General features: G+C 43.7%; 1 protein-coding gene across 2 annotated transcripts in view; it reads right to left on the reverse strand.

Moving 5' to 3' along the window:
• Positions 1-5066: 5066 nt before the first annotated feature.
• TCERG1L (transcription elongation regulator 1 like) overlaps positions 5067-18404 on the reverse strand; it is a 73377-nt gene continuing 60039 nt past the window's right edge. Inside the window, exons 9-13 of one of the 2 annotated variants that reach the window (XM_082052819.1) lie at positions 18132-18198; positions 14840-14975; positions 10899-10988; positions 7602-7720; positions 5067-6033 (exon numbers count right to left, since the gene is read on the reverse strand). In XM_082052819.1, coding sequence (XP_081908945.1) covers positions 5877-6033; positions 7602-7720; positions 10899-10988; positions 14840-14975; positions 18132-18198 — 569 coding nt within the window. In that variant the 3' untranslated portion in view covers positions 5067-5876. Of the gene's footprint in view, positions 6034-7601; positions 7721-10898; positions 10989-14839; positions 14976-18131; positions 18202-18404 lie in introns of both variants that reach the window. The other variant, XM_082052818.1, reaches the window with a different exon arrangement.

Here is an 18404-nt window from a genome sequence, read left to right on the forward strand (position 1 = left end):
TAGAGAAAAGAGAAGAATTCATAACTTGTGAGAATTAAACATCATAAGGATATCTCAAAAGACAGGGTCACACCCCAGGAGACTGGTGCTGCAGATGACAAGCAATAACTGCCCCTGCTACTCACTTCAAGCTAATTAAACACAGAGCAAACCACCTAGGGAATATATATTTTTGGGATTATTTCCCCCCCTCTACCGCTGCTCAGTCAGGGATGAAGGGATGGCCAGGTTTCAAAGATGTGGGAATACACTCAACCAGAAGAATAGGACCCACCAGAAGCAGTTCAGGTAGGTCTCCAGTGGTCTGGAAAGAATACAATTTAATTAAGGCCAGAATTTCACCTTAGGCCACTTACAAAAACTTATGAATGAATTAAAAGCCTTTAATCTCCTTTAGGATTAGAAGCATTAAATGGTGACAGAGTGGAAAGAAGCAGCGTTGCACATTGTGCCGCCAAAACCAGCTCATTAGCATTGCTTGAATTCTCCTAAAGTTGCTACTTTTGCTATTTTATGACCTTCCTAGACAAACCACCCAAACCTATTCCCTCTGACCACAGACAGTTTCGGCAGAGCCCCCTGTGCCACATGGTGCTGAGCACTCTCAGGTGCTGCAGGGAAAAGGGTTTTCCCCACGTTGTAACATCGCAGCTACTCTGATTATTCTTGACAAAATACGAGCAGCTTTCATTTTAAAAAATACAATTGCAATTTGTAAGAATACCTATGCAGGCCAGACGTATCAACCACCAGTTGCCTATGTTTGAATTATTAAATCAATATTTTATTCTTTTAGGAGAAAAACTATCACATCTTATGGAAAATTATTTTTAATGCAAACAAAACACAGGCCTTGAAAGTCTCATCCTAGCGTGCTTACAATCACAGCCTTTTCAGATGTGCAAGGTCCTTATTAAAAATGCTCTTTAAAGTGAAATAGACTCTTGTTTGTCATGCAGTGCTTGTTCCAAGCAGAAATACTGCTTTCCTGTGGTGCCAGGGAAGAGCTTTTCTCTTCAGACTAGGAAAAGAAACATATATATATATGTTTTATATATATATATATATATATATATATATATATATATATATTTTGCTTGATCAGGTAAAGCCTGTTCCACGAACAGAGCGATGTGACACTGCAGCTTCGCCCTCCAGCCCACTGGGCTGCCCGGGGTTCCCAACACTCGTCCACTCTGGGTCAATTCCTTCAGCTGCTTTTTGGGCAGCTCAGACTCCATTCAGTGTCAGCAGCAGCTTGTGCTGCTCCCAAAGTCGGGGCAAGCTGGAGAAGAATGAGACCTCCAGCAAGTGCCCTGCAAGTTGTTTATTTTGTTGTAGGTATGAGAGGAGACGCTGCAGAAGGAGTTTGAGGAAGGGTCAGCAGAGGTTCCTGTAGCAGGAAGGACAACATTGGAATTGAAATCTCACTGCAGTTGTGCTCTGCCATGGAAGCAACAACAGAGAGGATCTGCTCTAGCTGCACATGTGATATAAAAATTACTAACAAAATACGATGTTGCATTACGAACAGGTTTAATAAACCCCAGGAATTGTGTAAAGCAGCTAGTTAGATATAAAACAAACAAACAAAAAACCCCACCAAAACAAACAAAAAACCACAAACAAAACAGAACAGAACCCAAACAAAACCCCACAAATCATTTTGATTGGTTAACCCTGAAGTGCTTTTGCTCAAAGTCAATGTTGGCTAAAGCAAAATAGATTCCAACAAGGAGATGTTGAAAAATTCTATAAACAAGTTCTTAGAGCACGGCAGCTCGTGTAGCGGAAATGGGAGACTCTTCCACCCCAATGAAAAGCTGTTTGCTGTTTTCCAGATGTAAGCGCTTACAAACGAAGGGTGAAGCCCAACTGCTGCTGTCAGCAGGAACCTCCACCAAGCCCTTTATCTACACGGCCATTTAATATTATCAGCTATGAGGAGATCTGGGTGCCCAGAGATATTCAAACCCGCTGTTCTCAAGCCAGCGACTGCGGTGCCCATGTGCTGACGTGAGAAGTTGGGTTCCCAACACGTTTTCACACGTTCACCCATTTCATTCACACATCTACATATTCCACCCTGTATCTTGGAAACAACAGGTTACCGCACACCAGCACTACAGAGAGACATCTGCAGGGTTTGCATCAATACCCCCCCACCCAGGATAGGACGCTTGAGGAAAAAAAGTCCAATTTAGAGCAATTGTGATAAACTGGGAAGCATCCAGCCAGGGGTGAGCGAGTGTGCGGTTCAGCAGCTCACAGTACCAGCTCAGGAACTCTCCACACCAGCTGCAGGTCTCTGTGCAGAGACGTGCGAATCTCAGCCCCGTTTGGGGAAGCATTTTTCTGCATTTCTAGTTGCTGCCCTGTTTTTCTTCCCAACGTGAAGACATTATTAAATATAACAACCTCAAGACAAGTAAATGGAAGAAAACCATGAAAAACTGTCTGGATACAAAACAGCTCCAGTACAAGCAAACTTGCCAGAAGTGTATTCATTATGAAAAGCGAGCGGAGAGGCAACAATTCTGGATGTCACAGCCACTGCTGGAGAAATACAATATATAGATATTTCATTGACGGTTGGAAGGATAAATCAAGTTAAATTGCTCACAGAAGCAAACCCAAAGCATCTTGCTGTGAATCTAGAAAAGTAAATTTGTAGTCCCTTGGGAGCATCGCCATCATTTGTTTTCATTTCTTTGACTTCTCTTCATTTATGCTGGAGATTAGCTCTCCCAACAATGATCACAGCAATATAGAAACATGTTCCCACAGGAATGGGATGAAAGTAATATTTACTAAAGTAAACCCAAGTGAAGAAATCAAAATAGGAAGAACTAAGTTCAAAAAAAGAGCCACTAACTACTTAAGAAAGTGAAACAAAATGACTTTAATTATCACTGAGCCACTAAACTTCCACCCAAAAATATGCAGCTTTGTTAGGAGGCCAAAAAGCAGAGAAAAAATCCCAAGCCAAAACCCATAAAAACCTGCCATCAATAGTATTCCGCATGTTGTCACATTGCCCATATTGTTCAGAATTGATTCACTAAGTAGTTTCCATTTTTCCTAAACCCCGCCCCCCATAAGATTATCACCTTGAGTTTTCCTCCTATTTATCTCATTTTTGTAGCCAAATACAATCCTGCTAAGGATGTAAACAAACAAGTTACTTTCGAAACAGTATTACTGAAGCTAAGTGATTATTAGTATTTTATCAGCACGCAAAGTAAATAAGCAACAAGTTGGAGCCTCCGGCAGCCCATTTCACCCCAACTGCAGCTTTAAACTACAACTTCCTTAACTTCCAGCATCGCGTTCATTAGGGAGGCAGAACCAGAGCTGCCCCGAATGCGCAACTCCCGGGTCAGCTCAGACTCGTTCTTCGTTGAGTGCTTTCCCAGTGACCCACCAATTTACAATCAGAGCTGCTACACCTGTCCTGGGTGTGTTTTTGAGGTTTCAGGGCTGTTCTCTCTACCCTGTTGGTTTAACTGGGCACCATTACACGCTTTTTAATTATTTTTTTCCAAGTTGAAAACTGAGAAAGAGCAGATATCCAAAAGCCCAAGGCACTTACCTGAGCAAAAGAAGATAATCTATCACAGACGGAATCATGGAGCGACTGCAGGGACGCACAACCGGAGACACCAACAAGCAGCAATAAAACCGGTGTCTGGAGAGGAACCGCCGTGCAAGCAGACCCAAGACTGGCCATTGCTCAGCCCAGAGAGCCAACTGCTTCAGATATATACAGCTTCCAGGCAAGATACAAAGAATACACATGGCTTTCCATGTCTGTGTGGGTCAAGCCATGATGGATTTAACCACAGCACGAGAAGGTCACATTGGAAAGGGAAAACCTTTCCTACCAGGAGCATTCAAACTGGGGAGCAGATCACCTGGGGAGCCTGAAACCTGCTGCTGCAGGTCTGGAGACCCAAACCAGCCAAACCCCCAGGAGGGATTAAACACAGCTGAGGCTCCTGGGCACAGGCAATGCCTTAAAGGAACAGGGCTTTGGGTTGTTGTTTTTGTTTGATCCTGGTTTTGGTTGGTTGTTTGTTTTAAAAATGTTTTTTAAATTCTTATTTTTATTTTTTTTTAATTTATTTTCCCCAAACATTCCAGGTTTAATTTCCATAACTCTTCCAACAATGCAGACCAGGATCTGTTCTACTCAAATACAGCAGTGTTGAACAATTGCTATGGGATCCGAATATTATCATTTTGACAAAAGCTGTTCTAGTCCTAAGAATTCCAGTTTGCTGGCAGTTCCGATAGCATGAGCAGCTTCTCTCTGAAGGTGTTTCAGCTCAGTCTCGCTGCCCACATGCCCAAACTCGGTTCTAGTTCTGTCCTTTGCTGCCCTGGCAGCCTTGGACTCTGCTGCTGATTGCAGTTCGTGTTCTCGCTACTTTCAAACTTAGCAAACATAGAGGTTTTCTTCCTCTTATGACAGACTATATTTATTAAAAGTCTCGTTTAAGATCCAGTTTCAGTTATTCCCCTGTAGAAGCAGCAAGCTGAAGGTGGTTATGCAGCTTTATTGGCTCCTTTAGGACCATCTCGGATCTTCCTAGAATGTTCTAAAGTTCTTCTAACTTTACCGACAACCAGCCAGGAAGCCCTCTCTCACACCCACCTCTTTCAGTTTCTCATTTTCAGAAATCCAGCATAATCTCACCTTTATTTCTACTTTCAACAGCCTATAGCCAAAAGGAATAAATATACGTCCCTAATTCTGTGATTTAAGTCAAAATCTGAAAATCTAATGAGTAATAACCTAAAAATGAGGTCAACTGAGCAAATGATTATGGTCAGAGACAGAATGTGCAATGGTGATGTTCAGCAGGGCTGTGCTGGTCTCATCCAGCCACGGTTTCCCACCTTGGGAGTCAGAGCAACTCTTTTGCTCTCGAGATGCTCAGGACTCTTAGTGGAATTTGCACACAAACCGTGAACGGTTTGCTGCCTCTCAGGGAAAAACCACGAGCCCTGCATTACTTCACCCAATATTGCAAGAAGTTTAGAAACTTCAAACCCCCTGAAAGTTGGCTTAAAATATTTATTAATTAAAAAAGTTAAATATTTATTTATACAAATAGGATGAGAAAAATCTCATGCAGACTTTTCACATACAGCAACATAATTAAAATCATACGGCGATGGTTTTACCAAAGAACTTCTTGCCGGGAACGGTGCCGGAGAGGTGTTGCTATCGGGAAGCAGAAAGCAACTCCTGGAACTCAGAGTTTTCCTATGGAACATATGCCAAGATTTTCACACTCTTCACTAAGATTAACAATTAATATCTTATTACTACTACTCAGAGAACTGGACAGAGATGTATGAACACCGGGTAATGAATTCCTGCGTACCACCGGACCCTAAACGCTTTGTGTTAATGCACAAAGTTGCCAAAAGATTGCTTTAGATAATTCCCCTAAATGATGAAAATATCTTGAGATTGTTATGGATGGCATCTGCTTCTGCTTAATTACAAATCTGCATTGGATTCATAATTTGTGTATATTACAAGTAATTTGCATAATTAAAACAATTAAGGAATTGACATATCATGGCAATTAGAAATGCATCAAACTCTGGATGTTGTACAAAAGAGAGCTTCAATATGAAACATTAATTCTTTGAGAACAAAATATCCTTCAGATTCCTGCAGAACGACCTCCACAAATTCAGTGTATGTTCAATAAACTCTGCTTAGAGAAAGTTTTTCTCGGGGAAATCTCCTTCCCCACCGAGATGTCGTAAGTTGAACCCCGAACGCTTTCGCCTCCATTTGAATTCCTTCCTGCAGCCACCGCACGGTCTCGCGCATTTATTGCCAGTTCCAGGAGCTTTTATCTCATTTTCCGTAGCCTTATCCTGTTTTCTTTGTCCCTCTTTTTAAGAATAAGTATGAACTGATTGAAAAAATGCTCTTGGTCCTTCTTCTTCTGCACAAGGCGAAACCGCTGATCTCTTCCATATTTCTCTGCAAACTCTTTAAACGTTGTTCTGCAGAAAAGAGAGACATTTAAAGCTGTGACTTAGCCAACCCCCTCGCAGACTCTTGGACATGGATCTCACTTCAGTTTTTACCCAGACATCAAAAATCAGGGCTGTTCTGGGGACTATTTGATGGCAACGTGCCGGTGACCCCGGGACGAGGGAGGTGAGACCAGGACAGAGCCGCGCGGGTTCGGCCTCACGGATCAGCCTCCAACGGTTCACCTGACGTTTTAATTTAGAAGAATCTGAGTGATAGCTTGCAGGACAATTTGGAATCATTACCACAGTATTTGCTGCGTCACAGGGTACTGCAGCTTCAATCAACGCCTGCTGGTACTTACGGCCGATATCTCAATAACTAGCCTAAAATAGAGTAGAAAACCACACCTGTGGCTAATTGCAAGCAAATCCACTTTGACTGTGAGCACTACAGCACACCGGATGAAACACCACACTAGCTTGATTTCTTCTAAAAATAGCAAAAAAAATAATTGTAACACTGAGCAACAGGCACAACACAATTGAAATCCACAGGGAGCTTTGCCTCGCGATCTCATCCTCGGGCCCAGCACCTGCAAACAGGATACATGGGAACTCACTGGCATTTCACTGCTAGTTTTGACCAGATGACTCTGCTAATCCCAGCCCAGGTCCATAGGTCCAGGTCTACAAGCAGTGTGGTGGCACCAGGAAGAACTGGCATCACGATTCACAGGCCAACAAGGGGTTTTTATTTAAAAACCCGAGATACTGATCCCTGTCAATGCAGAGAAGCACACAGGGGATGCTCCGTAGCATTTAGCTGCTATGTTAGCCCAGAATATTCTGTTTTGTTGTAAAAATACTTCTTATAATTATTACCTCCATAGAGCCTGATGTGCTGTTTGTATCTATGTGTCTAGGCAGGTAGCGCTGTACAATTACCTGCATATTTTAGTAAAGAAAACTGTAATTTCTTAGTTCCAACAATTCAACCAGAGGTATAACATTTAAACCTCCTTATTTTCATATCGCTTACAGATGAGCAAGTGCTATCCCAAGCCCTGCACTCGCTGCTGTGCAGGTTTGGATCTGTTGCTCAAAAATCAAAATAAATGATTACATTGCATGCCTTATTTTAATTGAGTAACGTGGCATTGATACTGTGTTAAATTATGTTTCTCTTCCATCAAAAAACAAACCGAAATACAGTTTTTCACTAGTTACACCTGCATGCCTAATATAAATGAGATTTAACATTCAGGCACCGATTTTATATATCTAATATATATGTGTGTGTGCGTTCTATAATTATATCATTTACATGCATATAAAATAAATATGTTATGCAAAATACTGCACATTCTTATTGCCAGAGAGAGAAAGGAACAGCGAGAACGATGGTACGTCCCCTTTCCCAGTAATATAACAAGATATTGTAAAATATGAGGGGAGATGTGTCTCACCAGCATTGTTCACTAGATGTATGAGCTTGTTATAAAGAGCATGGTCAGTGTTAGGGCGCTGCGGGGCTGATAAGCACAGACTAAATGAGAAAGCTTATCTTAACAGATCTCCGGAAGGCACAGCCGTACCTTGGCGATAACTTGGATTCTTCCAGGAGCTTTTTGAATTCTTCTTTGGCTAACAACAACTTGTTTTTCTTCTCTTTGTACTCTTCTCTGATCCTGGTCTTGACAAACTGTTCGAATATCTTTCCAAGAAAGGGAAACAAGACAGTGTTTATTAACAAAGCCCTTATGGTATTCCTGCTGGATCAAAGGGCTGTCAATCTGCGGTTCTGATCCGCCCTCAGTACGGGCCGACCTGCATGCGGCTGAATCTGATCACGTTCTCACAAAATAAGTAGCTGGAAAAATGTATAATTTGGACAGACAACATCTTAATTCAAACATCAACTGCAACATAAATCAAAATTTCCAGTGTTTCGCCTGCATCTTCACGCCTATAGCATTATTGCCGTACATCGGTACAAGTGACCGCGGCTTAGTTTGGGTCTTGCATCTTTCCCAGCTTGCTGGAATTCCTGAAAACGTCTGTAATGCTAAACATCAAAATTTTGTGGCTTAGCCCCAAAAAAGCCTGAAGACTTCTCACGTCAGTTGTCAAAACCATGAGCTTACACAAGATCCTCTGTACACATCCACCCGAAAGCTTTAACGTGTTTGGAAGGGTTGACAACCTTCCTTTAACAGTATTTGGCACCTAAATATGCAGCAGAGTGCTCAGCATCAGGATTTTTGATGTCTTGAAAAGGAGTTAAGGAGTTCGCTCCATCACAAAATTCTGCCAACTGCTTTAATTACGTTTAATACCAAAAATCTGGCCCTGCCGACTTCATGCTGTAAAAAGTGTGGCACACTACGGTGTTGAATAAAAGGAGCCGCTCCTCGAAATGCTAATAGCTTTTCATATTCACCATCCTTTCCACCACAAATTACACACATGAAATATGATTACTGTGGTTACTACCACGGCTGCTTTCTCATCAGCCATGAGGATGCATAGGTGCAAATCTGCATGTCATGAAAGCTGAAGTAACCGAATTTCAACTGGTATTTAGTATGGATGTGGAAAAGGGAAGAAATAACACTGGAAAAGTAAACATCAAAAAATGGCCATGAAGGAAGTACTTGGAGAAACCTAGGAAATCTGAATATATTGTACTGCATGCATTTGTGTAAGTTGAGTGTAAGAGGAGACGGAAAAACCATGGAACAAATAAAGGAGGTGACACTGTTAGTGCTTGCCTTGCTGTATCAGTGAAGCTATTACGAAAGTAATAAATCAAAATTAACAGATAGCTCATTATTTTAATACAGTTGCTACTTTGCCCTTCACTGTTCTTTGCTTAAGCATAGCAGCGTCTCTCGGCTGCTAATAACCCCTTGGGAAATGCTGGGAAGGAAGCGGAGCAAAGCGCAGATGTTCCATACAGATGGTCACGTCCCTTGGGCAGCGTGAGGACACCCACCCGCAGCAGAGCTGGCACCCCGAGACCAGAGCCACCCCTACACAAGTTCATGTCCAGGGGAAGCTCCCTCAGATGCCTACAGACCATGGTCAGAACACTTGTCCTGCCCGGCCCAACCTGCCTGCCCGTGGGGAGGAGAAATGATGAGCCGGCTGTGCCACAGCACTCATTCTTGCAATCGTTCATTCATTCATTCACTCATTCATTCATTCACTCACTCACTCATTCACTCATCCATTCATTCATTCATTCACTCCTGCATTCATCCATTCACTCCTTCATTCCTTCATTCACTCCATTCATTCCTCTTTTTCATTTTCAGCCACTTTTCACCCCTAACTCCCTCCAATATGATTTAGAAAGTACTCAGACGCTCGCTATTCAGGTGACACAGTCGGCATCCATGAAGGTAAATATTTCCATAAACCTAAATAATGCCTTCTAGTAATTTGAGTTGTACCCCAACAGGTACTTTCATTAAATCAGGGATCTACTCTTGTCCAAGTCTAACTTTTTTCTGAAACTACTTCTTGGACGACAATGAGGCCTAATTAAACAGAACTGTGCATAATGACCATCTAGAAGCATTAACTTCAAGCATAGTATCTAAAATATATTTCACACCTGGAATTCACTGGTTTGTTAACCCTGTTTTGCTGAAGAGCACCCAACGACCACCCTCTTCCCCCTGAGCCCGAGTCAGTGACTCGCAGAGCCAACCTCTACCTGACCATGGGCTTCCACCCGCGGGATTGCCAACTACTTGCTTTTCATCACTCTTTCCTTGGGTATTAAATAGACCCCACAAGCGAGGTTCCCCTCAGCAGCACATTACATTATGTGTATTCATGATGTATTTTCATTATATCATCTCCAAGGCCGATAGAATGAAAGATGTATCTTGATTGACTCGGCAAGGTCTAGGTTTTGTCCTTGCTCATTCTCTGAAATAAACATAAAACTGGCTGCTTAGTCTCTTGTTTAGCAGTATTCTCCATTCTAGCAGTTTCTCTTACATTTCCATTCCCATATTTCATTATTATTTTATTTCGCTTTTTTTCTTAAGAAAGAAAATATTGGGAAGGTAGCAGTGAATGAAGATACATGCGCCCGGTCCCTCAGTAAATACCTGCAGGAAGCTCTCTGGAGAATCACAAGACAATATGGGCCCCAGTGCAACAGAATAGGAATAAGTACATTTTTCATCATGTTTATTTAAAAAATGGCCAATTCCCTATTCAAAATTATTCCTTCTCCAGGAAGACAAAAGACCGGTAAGGAAGAGAAATAACTGCAGAACAGAAGCGTTCACCTTCTCCGCAGCAACATTGCACCTCTAATAATTTTTTTAGACAAATCTGCAGCCCCCGGGTCCTTTTAGATCCGCAGTGATAATTAATGTCCAAATCAACAAGGCAGCAAAAAGTCCCCTTTCCCATTCAAACAGATACCAGCATAGCCACAGTGCTCTGGCCATTTATAGCAAGTTGAGTTATTGCAAAATATAGCAGTAAATACTGCCAAACTCTAGAAAATATTCTCAGTAATAAAAGTGAAGCAGCCTCAGTGCAACATTTAAATAATTCAGAGAGGAATCGTTGCTTACGGCCATTCCCGCTCTGCAGCCCAGCGCCCCGGGCTCGGCGGGAGCTGCTCCCACCAGCCAAGAGCTGCAGCTCCTCTGGAGGAACAAACACTTGTTACCATGTGCTGTCCAAAGCAGACGGCGCTTTCCTACAGGCAGGACCTGCATTGCCAGGCCCACTCAAAGCTAAAGAAAGCAATTTTCATTTTAAGCTACTTCTTTAATCCTAACTTATTTAATCCTTACTCTGTTATTAGAGTTATTCGTGAGATGTTTGCTGCCATCAGAAGCTGCGCTGGAGGTGATGCTCACCTGTTTACGTTCTTCTGAATTTAGTAGAAGGTAGCGTGGATCAAATACTATTTTGTGTAACTCTTTTTCCCATGTAGAAAATGCTGAAACCTGTGAAGTACACAAACACAGTTGCATTAAGGAATTTTAATAAGGATGTGAAAGAAGGAAATGTTCCAAGGTGAAGCAAAAGTGGAGTTCAGAAAGCTAATGAACCCTCTAAAGGATGCCTCAGAGCGGTTGGAAACTGAATTTTAATCTGTTTCTGGCAATGCTTTGGTCGCCCCCACACCATTAGTATTGATTTGCTGTAGGACATCTCAGTGAGAATCTGGGAGATGCTCGTTCCACAAGTTTTGATGGGAAGAATCTGTAGCAGAAAGGAAAATGCCACTTTATTTTCTGCTTTGTACAACAGAAGCAGCAATTTCCATTTAGGCAATTATCTCAGCTTTAACTCCCCTTCTCTGCAAAACTTAAATTATAACCCAAACAGGGCTGTCAGCGTGTGCACACGCTGAAAATCTTCAAAGCATCGTGTTTTTGCAGTAAAAGCGCCGCTTCCCTCCAACAGCAGGGCTGGCACGTCTCCTTGCCGAGGCTTCCAGCCTTCTCTGCTGAACCCCACCAGCGCTCACATCCTGCAGGCACGTCCCATGAAAACGTCACGTTCCTCCAGAGCTCCTTCCATCTTCTCCAAAGCCTCCTCCCGGTGCTGTGAGAGCCACCACAGAGCTGAGCAGGCTCCTCATCTGCCCTGGCCCCTGCCCTGGCCCCTTCGCCCGCGGCTTTAATGAAGCAACATTCTGGGAGCGCTCGATGGAAACCCCGGCCTGATTTTGATACCACGCACAACATCAGGAGCAGAGGAAACAGCCTCAAGTTGCGCCAGGGGAGGTTGAGGTTGGATCTGGGGAACAATTTCTTCCCCAAAGGGCTGTGGGGCATTGGAACAGGCTGCCCAGGGCAGTGCTGGAGTCACCATCCCTGGAGGGCTGGACAGACGGACATGAGGTTCTCAGGACATGGGGCAGGGACAGGGGTGAGTCAATGACTGGACTCCATAATCTTAAGGGTCTCTTCCAACCAAAATGATTCTATTACTCTATCACTGTTAATTAGTTTGCTACAGAAAACTCTGGAGAAACATAAAACATTCTATTCACTCCATCTAATAACAAGGAAGAGTAAACTCTAAAAAAATTAAGTATGCGAAGTATAATAAAAACAGAGAGATTAACACTCAAAGGGGAAGGCTCTGAGGGTGCAGAGTGGGTTTGAATGGACTGGGTTTCCTCTTGGAGCAGTTAGAAACTGGGATATTTAAGGTCGGGCAGTGATTCAGAGCTGCCCCCTGCAATGGCCGTTTTCTGGCAGCTTGTGCTCCCCCCCATGTCCCCGCAGGCGCCCGAGCCCTGAGCTCTGGGGTTTCCCCTCCAGAAGCACCAAGCAGCGGGAATGCCGCTGTTTTTCAGGATGTCTCGTATACTCTCTCTTGTATTTGTTTCCAGCACAAAGGCCAGTTGGAACTCAAAGCTAGTGAAGCTCAGGCTAATTTATCACATAATCATTCCTCTCTATGATTTTTTTCTTTAGTAATGATTTACTTTCACATACTGCATATGTACACCAGAATTAAGTGTTAGCTATAGATATTTATAATTTAGTTTTAGCTACACATGCCATATGCTGTTCAGGATATTCATTTTGGAGCTCTAAAGTAGCATATAAAATATTAATGTTCTGACTAATCTCCCAATGTCTATTGTACCGTGGTGATTTTCCCTACTACGGGACTTCAACCAGGGCACACATATACAGGGATGGGGGTGGGATCTCTTCCCAGCACAAATCCTGACCTCTGTGGCCCAGGATCCACACAGACAAAAAGGAAAAGAGGAGTCTGAGCTTGTCGTGGGTCTCCAGCTCTCAGCTGCTGCTCTTTGCCAGAGTGCAAAGTACAGGATAAAACTGAGATGGGAAAGTGGGGGTTAGGAGCCCCGGCCCCCTTTCTTCTCCTCGGTGTCAAGAAGGTAAAATCTTGAATCCTTGAAAGTGTCTTGTTGCACTGACAGCAGCCAAGCAAAGAGGGGAATTTCCTAGGGATTCTGGATATTTTGAATGCGCGGCGGTGAGGGAGCCAGCAGGAGGCTTGGGTTTGCTCAGGGTTTTGTGATAACTTCTGAACCTCCAGGAGGATATCAGAGATTGCACATTTACACTGGGAAACCTGCCACAGACTTCGGAACGGTGCTGTTGTCTCGGAGCTACGCCAAAATTACATTTGGGTTTTAAAATGTTACAGTCAATATTCTCCTGTTGATCTAATTTACGTAGGAAGGTTCAGAAGTACACGGAAGAACTGCATCTAGTTCAGGCTCTTTGTAGGGCCAGCATGGAACTTCACGAGAAATAACATTACAAGGAAATAACAGGAGACGTTTGTTTAAATAATCAGTTTAAAATAACACTAATGGCCTCACTGCATTTCAAGAAATGCCAACCGGCTGGTGCGAACCAGCGGCTTCTCTGGACGTTTTAAAAATGCTTAGGGCAAAAGCACAGTAACCCATTAGCTATACATTTTAAGATAATAGCAAATCCAATTCCCTGTATGTCTTACTTTTATGAGCAAGTCTGAATCTTACACTGGAAACACTTGAGGAATCCTATTATAGAATATCCTCAATACCTTCAAATTTTGACTTATTGGCCCCTGATTTAATGTATGTCAGCAGCAGTCTTCCACTAGTATTCATTTATGGCACTTCTGCATTTTTTAAGCATAAATAACAAAACGGATTAATAAAGCAGGTCTGGCACGGAGATAAGTTACTATTGGGCTTCTGAAGCTCTAATTATCCACCTTTAAAGTCTGCTGATTACTGGTGATAAATTTTATAGGCTTTACTGCCTAACAACAGACACCTTGGATTTTTTTGCTTGCATGAATTAACAAACTGCTATAGAATACATATTTGCAGAGTGCTGGAGGGAGGTACAAAATCTGCACACCTTGCTCCATTATACACACCTATTTACATTTGCAGGCTCGGGGCCTAAACGTGTTAAGTTTATTAATTCCATTCATGCTGAAAATCATCAGTTCTCTGGAAGAAGGGACACTGTGAGATGAACTTTAGTGGAGAGGGCTTTACGTACATAAACAACAGTATCCAAAATCCCTCACATTGACGGTCAGTTCAGCACAGGTTTGGAAGTGCTGCCTCAGGACACAATAATCAGGCTGAAGCTCTTTACCGACTCAGTCGCCAGATGCTATTAGTTGATCTGTAATTCATATTTCACTGTTGCTCATGAGGCTCAGAGCACTGATGGGTTCTGTCTGTAAACTGAATTTATGCTCCATCTATCGACTCATAATCTCGATGAGGTCACGGGAAAAGGGCTGTAATAACCCCAAGCCCTCCCGGACCCTGGACCGGCTCCGCAGCCACCAGGTCTGTGGGAGGGGAGGATGCTCCAGGTGCTCCCACCTCGTGTGGTCCCTGTCCAGCCCAAACCCCGGAGCATCCGCCGCCCCAGCTGGAGCCACCGGCTCTCCTCCTTGGCAGGGCTGCTGCTGAGCCTCAGCTCATGTACGTGACACATCTTCTGTACTTGGGGGTTCCTGTGACCCCTGGGACGGCGTGTGGCTACAGCCCCGTGCCCTGCAGAGCCACTGGGCTGGGCTGGAACAGCCTCTGCTTGGCCTTGGGTCTGTCTACAGGGATTCCCTGGGAGCTGCACCTGCGAGGGGCTTTCAGCTCTGCACAGCCACGCAGGGAGAAAAGCCACAGAGAAGGAACACAAAACCCACACGGCTAACAGACAGAAAAACCCCTCTCAGTAATTCTTCATTCGATTCCTAAGTCGCAGTTAGGAAACGGTTCCTGCAGTGGTCCAACATGGTGCCCTAGTCCCACCAGCGAGACCCGCCCGGAAAGCAGGCGCGTCCTTACCCCCCTCTCCAGCAGCATGTCTCGGAAATGCGTGATGCGCTCCTCCAGGGGAGGCGTCACCTGAGGGGCCGACGCTTCCTCGCTTTCCTCCTCCATTTCAGCCTTCCCCTGCTCAGCAGCTTGCGGATCTTCTGTTCTTTAACAAGGCAAGAGAGAAAAAAGTTCAGTAATTGCCAGCGCGGGAGAGGATTTTTAACCCTGTCCAGACAATCCCGTGGGGCTCCTCGGCGTGCCCGCAGCAGACACTGACAGCCCAGAAATGACCCAAACCCGCTGTTTGTTATTAACGCAACGGGCTGGTGGGCGCTGCTGAGGGACCCCGACAGCTCCTTATGGGGAAGGATGCTCTATGGGGTGATCAAAGAGGAAATCGGCAGCGAAATACCGCGCTATATTTCAAGCTGCAGAAAAATGACAGCTTTATATAAAACTGGCCAAGGAGGGAAAACTCTAAAGGAGTGACTGAAGAGACCCATCTTGTTTTATTTTTCTTTCCTGGTTTTGTGCCCCCAAACTTGAAAGTCAGTACTAATCCTTATTTTACGTCCCCACGGACCCCAGGAGCTCACTCCGAAGGGCAGTAATGCGGCGATGCACTGCATTGCACAAACAAATGAAGCACCACCCAGGAACCTGCCCCTTGCCAGTGCCAGAGGTCTGTATTTATCCTGACAGCCTCTTCCCAACATTGCAGCTGAATAGAATAACCAGGTGTTTCTGAGAAAACACTTAATATTCATTACCTGAGTCCCTTTGCTTACAAGTCCCCCTGGATAAAGGGACAGGGGTGGCACTGCTGTTTCACCCCTGATCAATAACCACGTAATATTATCGGTGTTAGAGACCACGAACGCTGCCCTCGCACAGGGCTGGCAGCCAACACCTCTTTCCCTGTGGTTCAGAGGGCAGAAGGTTGGCCCCCAGGTGCCCCCAGCATCTCCAGGGACAGGGCGGTGAAACGGGGCCTGGAAGGCGGGCAGGAGTTTTCTTCAGGAGGTGATGGGATCTGGGATGGGGATCCAAAACTCCTGACTTCGGACAAGGTGGCCAACTCAGACCTCGAAACCAGACTTGTGGGCCAGTCCTGCTGGTCAGTAATGCTCTGAGCAATGAATGGATTCAGGACAAATTAAGGCTCTTTCCGGAAAGACCAGGAGCCTCACAATGATCACAAAGTTCACGTGAGGATAACGAAAGCAAGGCAATTTGATTTTTAGCCTCCTACAAGGCATGACTGCATCTTCCACTCATGCAATTTTCACCACTACGGAATAATACTTAGTTGGAAATTTCAACAGGAAAACACTTTTTGATTTGCAAGCAAATGAATTAGATCAGTATGTAACATGAGCCCCAGCGTATTACCTTTCCTCTCCAAATAATTCCATTACACTTAGATTCATCCTAAAATGACGCTGCATTACTAGCGATTTGAGAGAGATCAAATTGGCGTTCTTCACAGAATGACAGTGACTTTTATATTGTAGTGGGAAATGTTATTGTGTGACACGATCCATGAAAGGCCCAATCCAATTTCTAGCACGCACAAAAAGCTTTTTCAAGCTGAAACTGAATACAGCACACTGCTCCACCAGCCGGGCGCCACAACAGGCCCTTTCCTCCAGTCCTTCCCAGGCAATGGAAAATGGTGTAAACTACAGAGACTTTTTTTGTGCCGAAAATGATGGGAATATCGGGAAAACCATCTAAGCAAAGGAAAAAGCTTTTCAGAGGCTGCCCAGAGCTCCAGCCTTGGAGATGTTCAAGCTCCATGGAGAGGTCCCGGAGACCCGTGGGGACCAGGGTGGGACAGGGACCCCCGAGATCTTCTGTCATTCTGTGAAGAAAACCCAGAAAATGCAGGTTTCCCTGAGGATGGTTTTTCCGTGGCATAGAGCACAACCAGAGCATCACCTGAGCAAGAACCTGACTTCGCTGTTTTTAGAGCGGTTTCATTATACCCCAATGAAACGTAAATAAACGTGCAACAGCAGCTGGTGGAGCCCAGAGCTCCACACCTGCAGCTTCTGGAATTAGATGGAATTAGATCTTATCCTTAGGACAGTACTTTCTGTACAGCAGGTGATTTACTGTGCTTCAAAGAAACAATATGATTTACTAAGTAAATTTACTTAAATGAAATAAGATAGAATAGGGAATACAGCATATTTAAAAACAAACCCTGAAATAATTATTTTTCTGTCTATCCAGCACCAAAATGAAAATTTGTTTGGTTTTTTGTAAGGACAAAAGCTTTTTAGGCTCTGGTCTCGGTGTGGAGTGAGCAGCACGTGGTCTGTGCCCAAGTGAAATGAAGCAGAGGGAGCAGGTGGTCAGATTTGCACCTTGGAAGGTGAAAAGCTGGTGATGTGGAGCCTCTTGTCCAAAACTCGGAGCCCAACCAGCACTTCAGTGGACTCTGCATCTTGAGAATTCCCATTCTGCTGCTCACGGCACCGAGTAACTCGGCAGCTTTTCTCACAAGGAATTACAAGCTACGTTTTTAAAATCAGTTCTGCTTATGGCCAATTCAGCCATCTCCAGTGCTGTGTCTCAATTACAATGACAAAATCTTCATATAGCAAAGGAGTTTATACATTATTTTAATGCTGAAGATAACTAAATTCTAGTTTGAAATTAAAATCCTACAGTATTTTGTTTTTTATATCATGAACTGCTAGCTATAGTCTAATATTAATACATTTGCAAAAAGCCCTAGACTGTACTTCTTCAGTAACAAAATCGCTATTTTCAGTGTCCATCCATGAACCTCTGTATTCTGCCGTTGTTTCAGGCTACAAAGCAGAGTGTCAGGTAATTTTTACACATTATACAAGAGAATTTAAAATCAAAACCAGCTGTAGAAATCACGTAGTGCTTTGGGGATGCACATCCTGCTGACGGCAAAATAAACACTTTACGGCTTTTTGGTGAAATTTCAGGGGAATTGGGATCAGCACAAGAAGTCTGAGGAAAAGCTGTGTCGTCAGGCCAGAGCTCACTTGTTCATTATGTGAATGTTGCCCTTGGCTTTCACAGGACTAATTGCCCAAATACAGCAAATAATAATTGTTTCCTCCTAATCTAAAGGTTTACTTCAATGCCTGATGCTTGCAAACAGATGTTCTAGAGAATCACAGAGTTTGATGAAGATTGGGTACCTGAAGAATGACTCTCATAATTTATTGTAGTTATCCACACAAAAGAAAACAATTGTATTTCTCTTTGCACTCATTTGTACCAGACATTAGCTTTTTAACATTACATAGAGATAATAAACTTTAGAACTTACTTATTTCTCTTAGTTTTGATGCTAAGATCATCGTTTTCTTCCCTTGGACAAGAACTAAGACATTTATCTGCTAAAAGGAAATAAATAGTTATTAGATGTGAACTAGACAAATGGGAGTACAAATTCCCCAAATTAACCTTGCACTTCTTGTCTCTGGCCGCTGCTCAGGTATTTCCTACTCTCCACTCCCCCTAGAGGGTTCACAGTAACACGTATTTCATCAGCCCCTCAGAAGTGCCTTCATCCAAATGAAAGTGACAGCAACAAAAATTA

The sequence above is a fragment of the Streptopelia decaocto genome (assembly GCF_964273445.1).
Source record: "Streptopelia decaocto genome assembly, chromosome: 5".
Classification (NCBI taxonomy): domain Eukaryota; kingdom Metazoa; phylum Chordata; class Aves; order Columbiformes; family Columbidae; genus Streptopelia; species Streptopelia decaocto.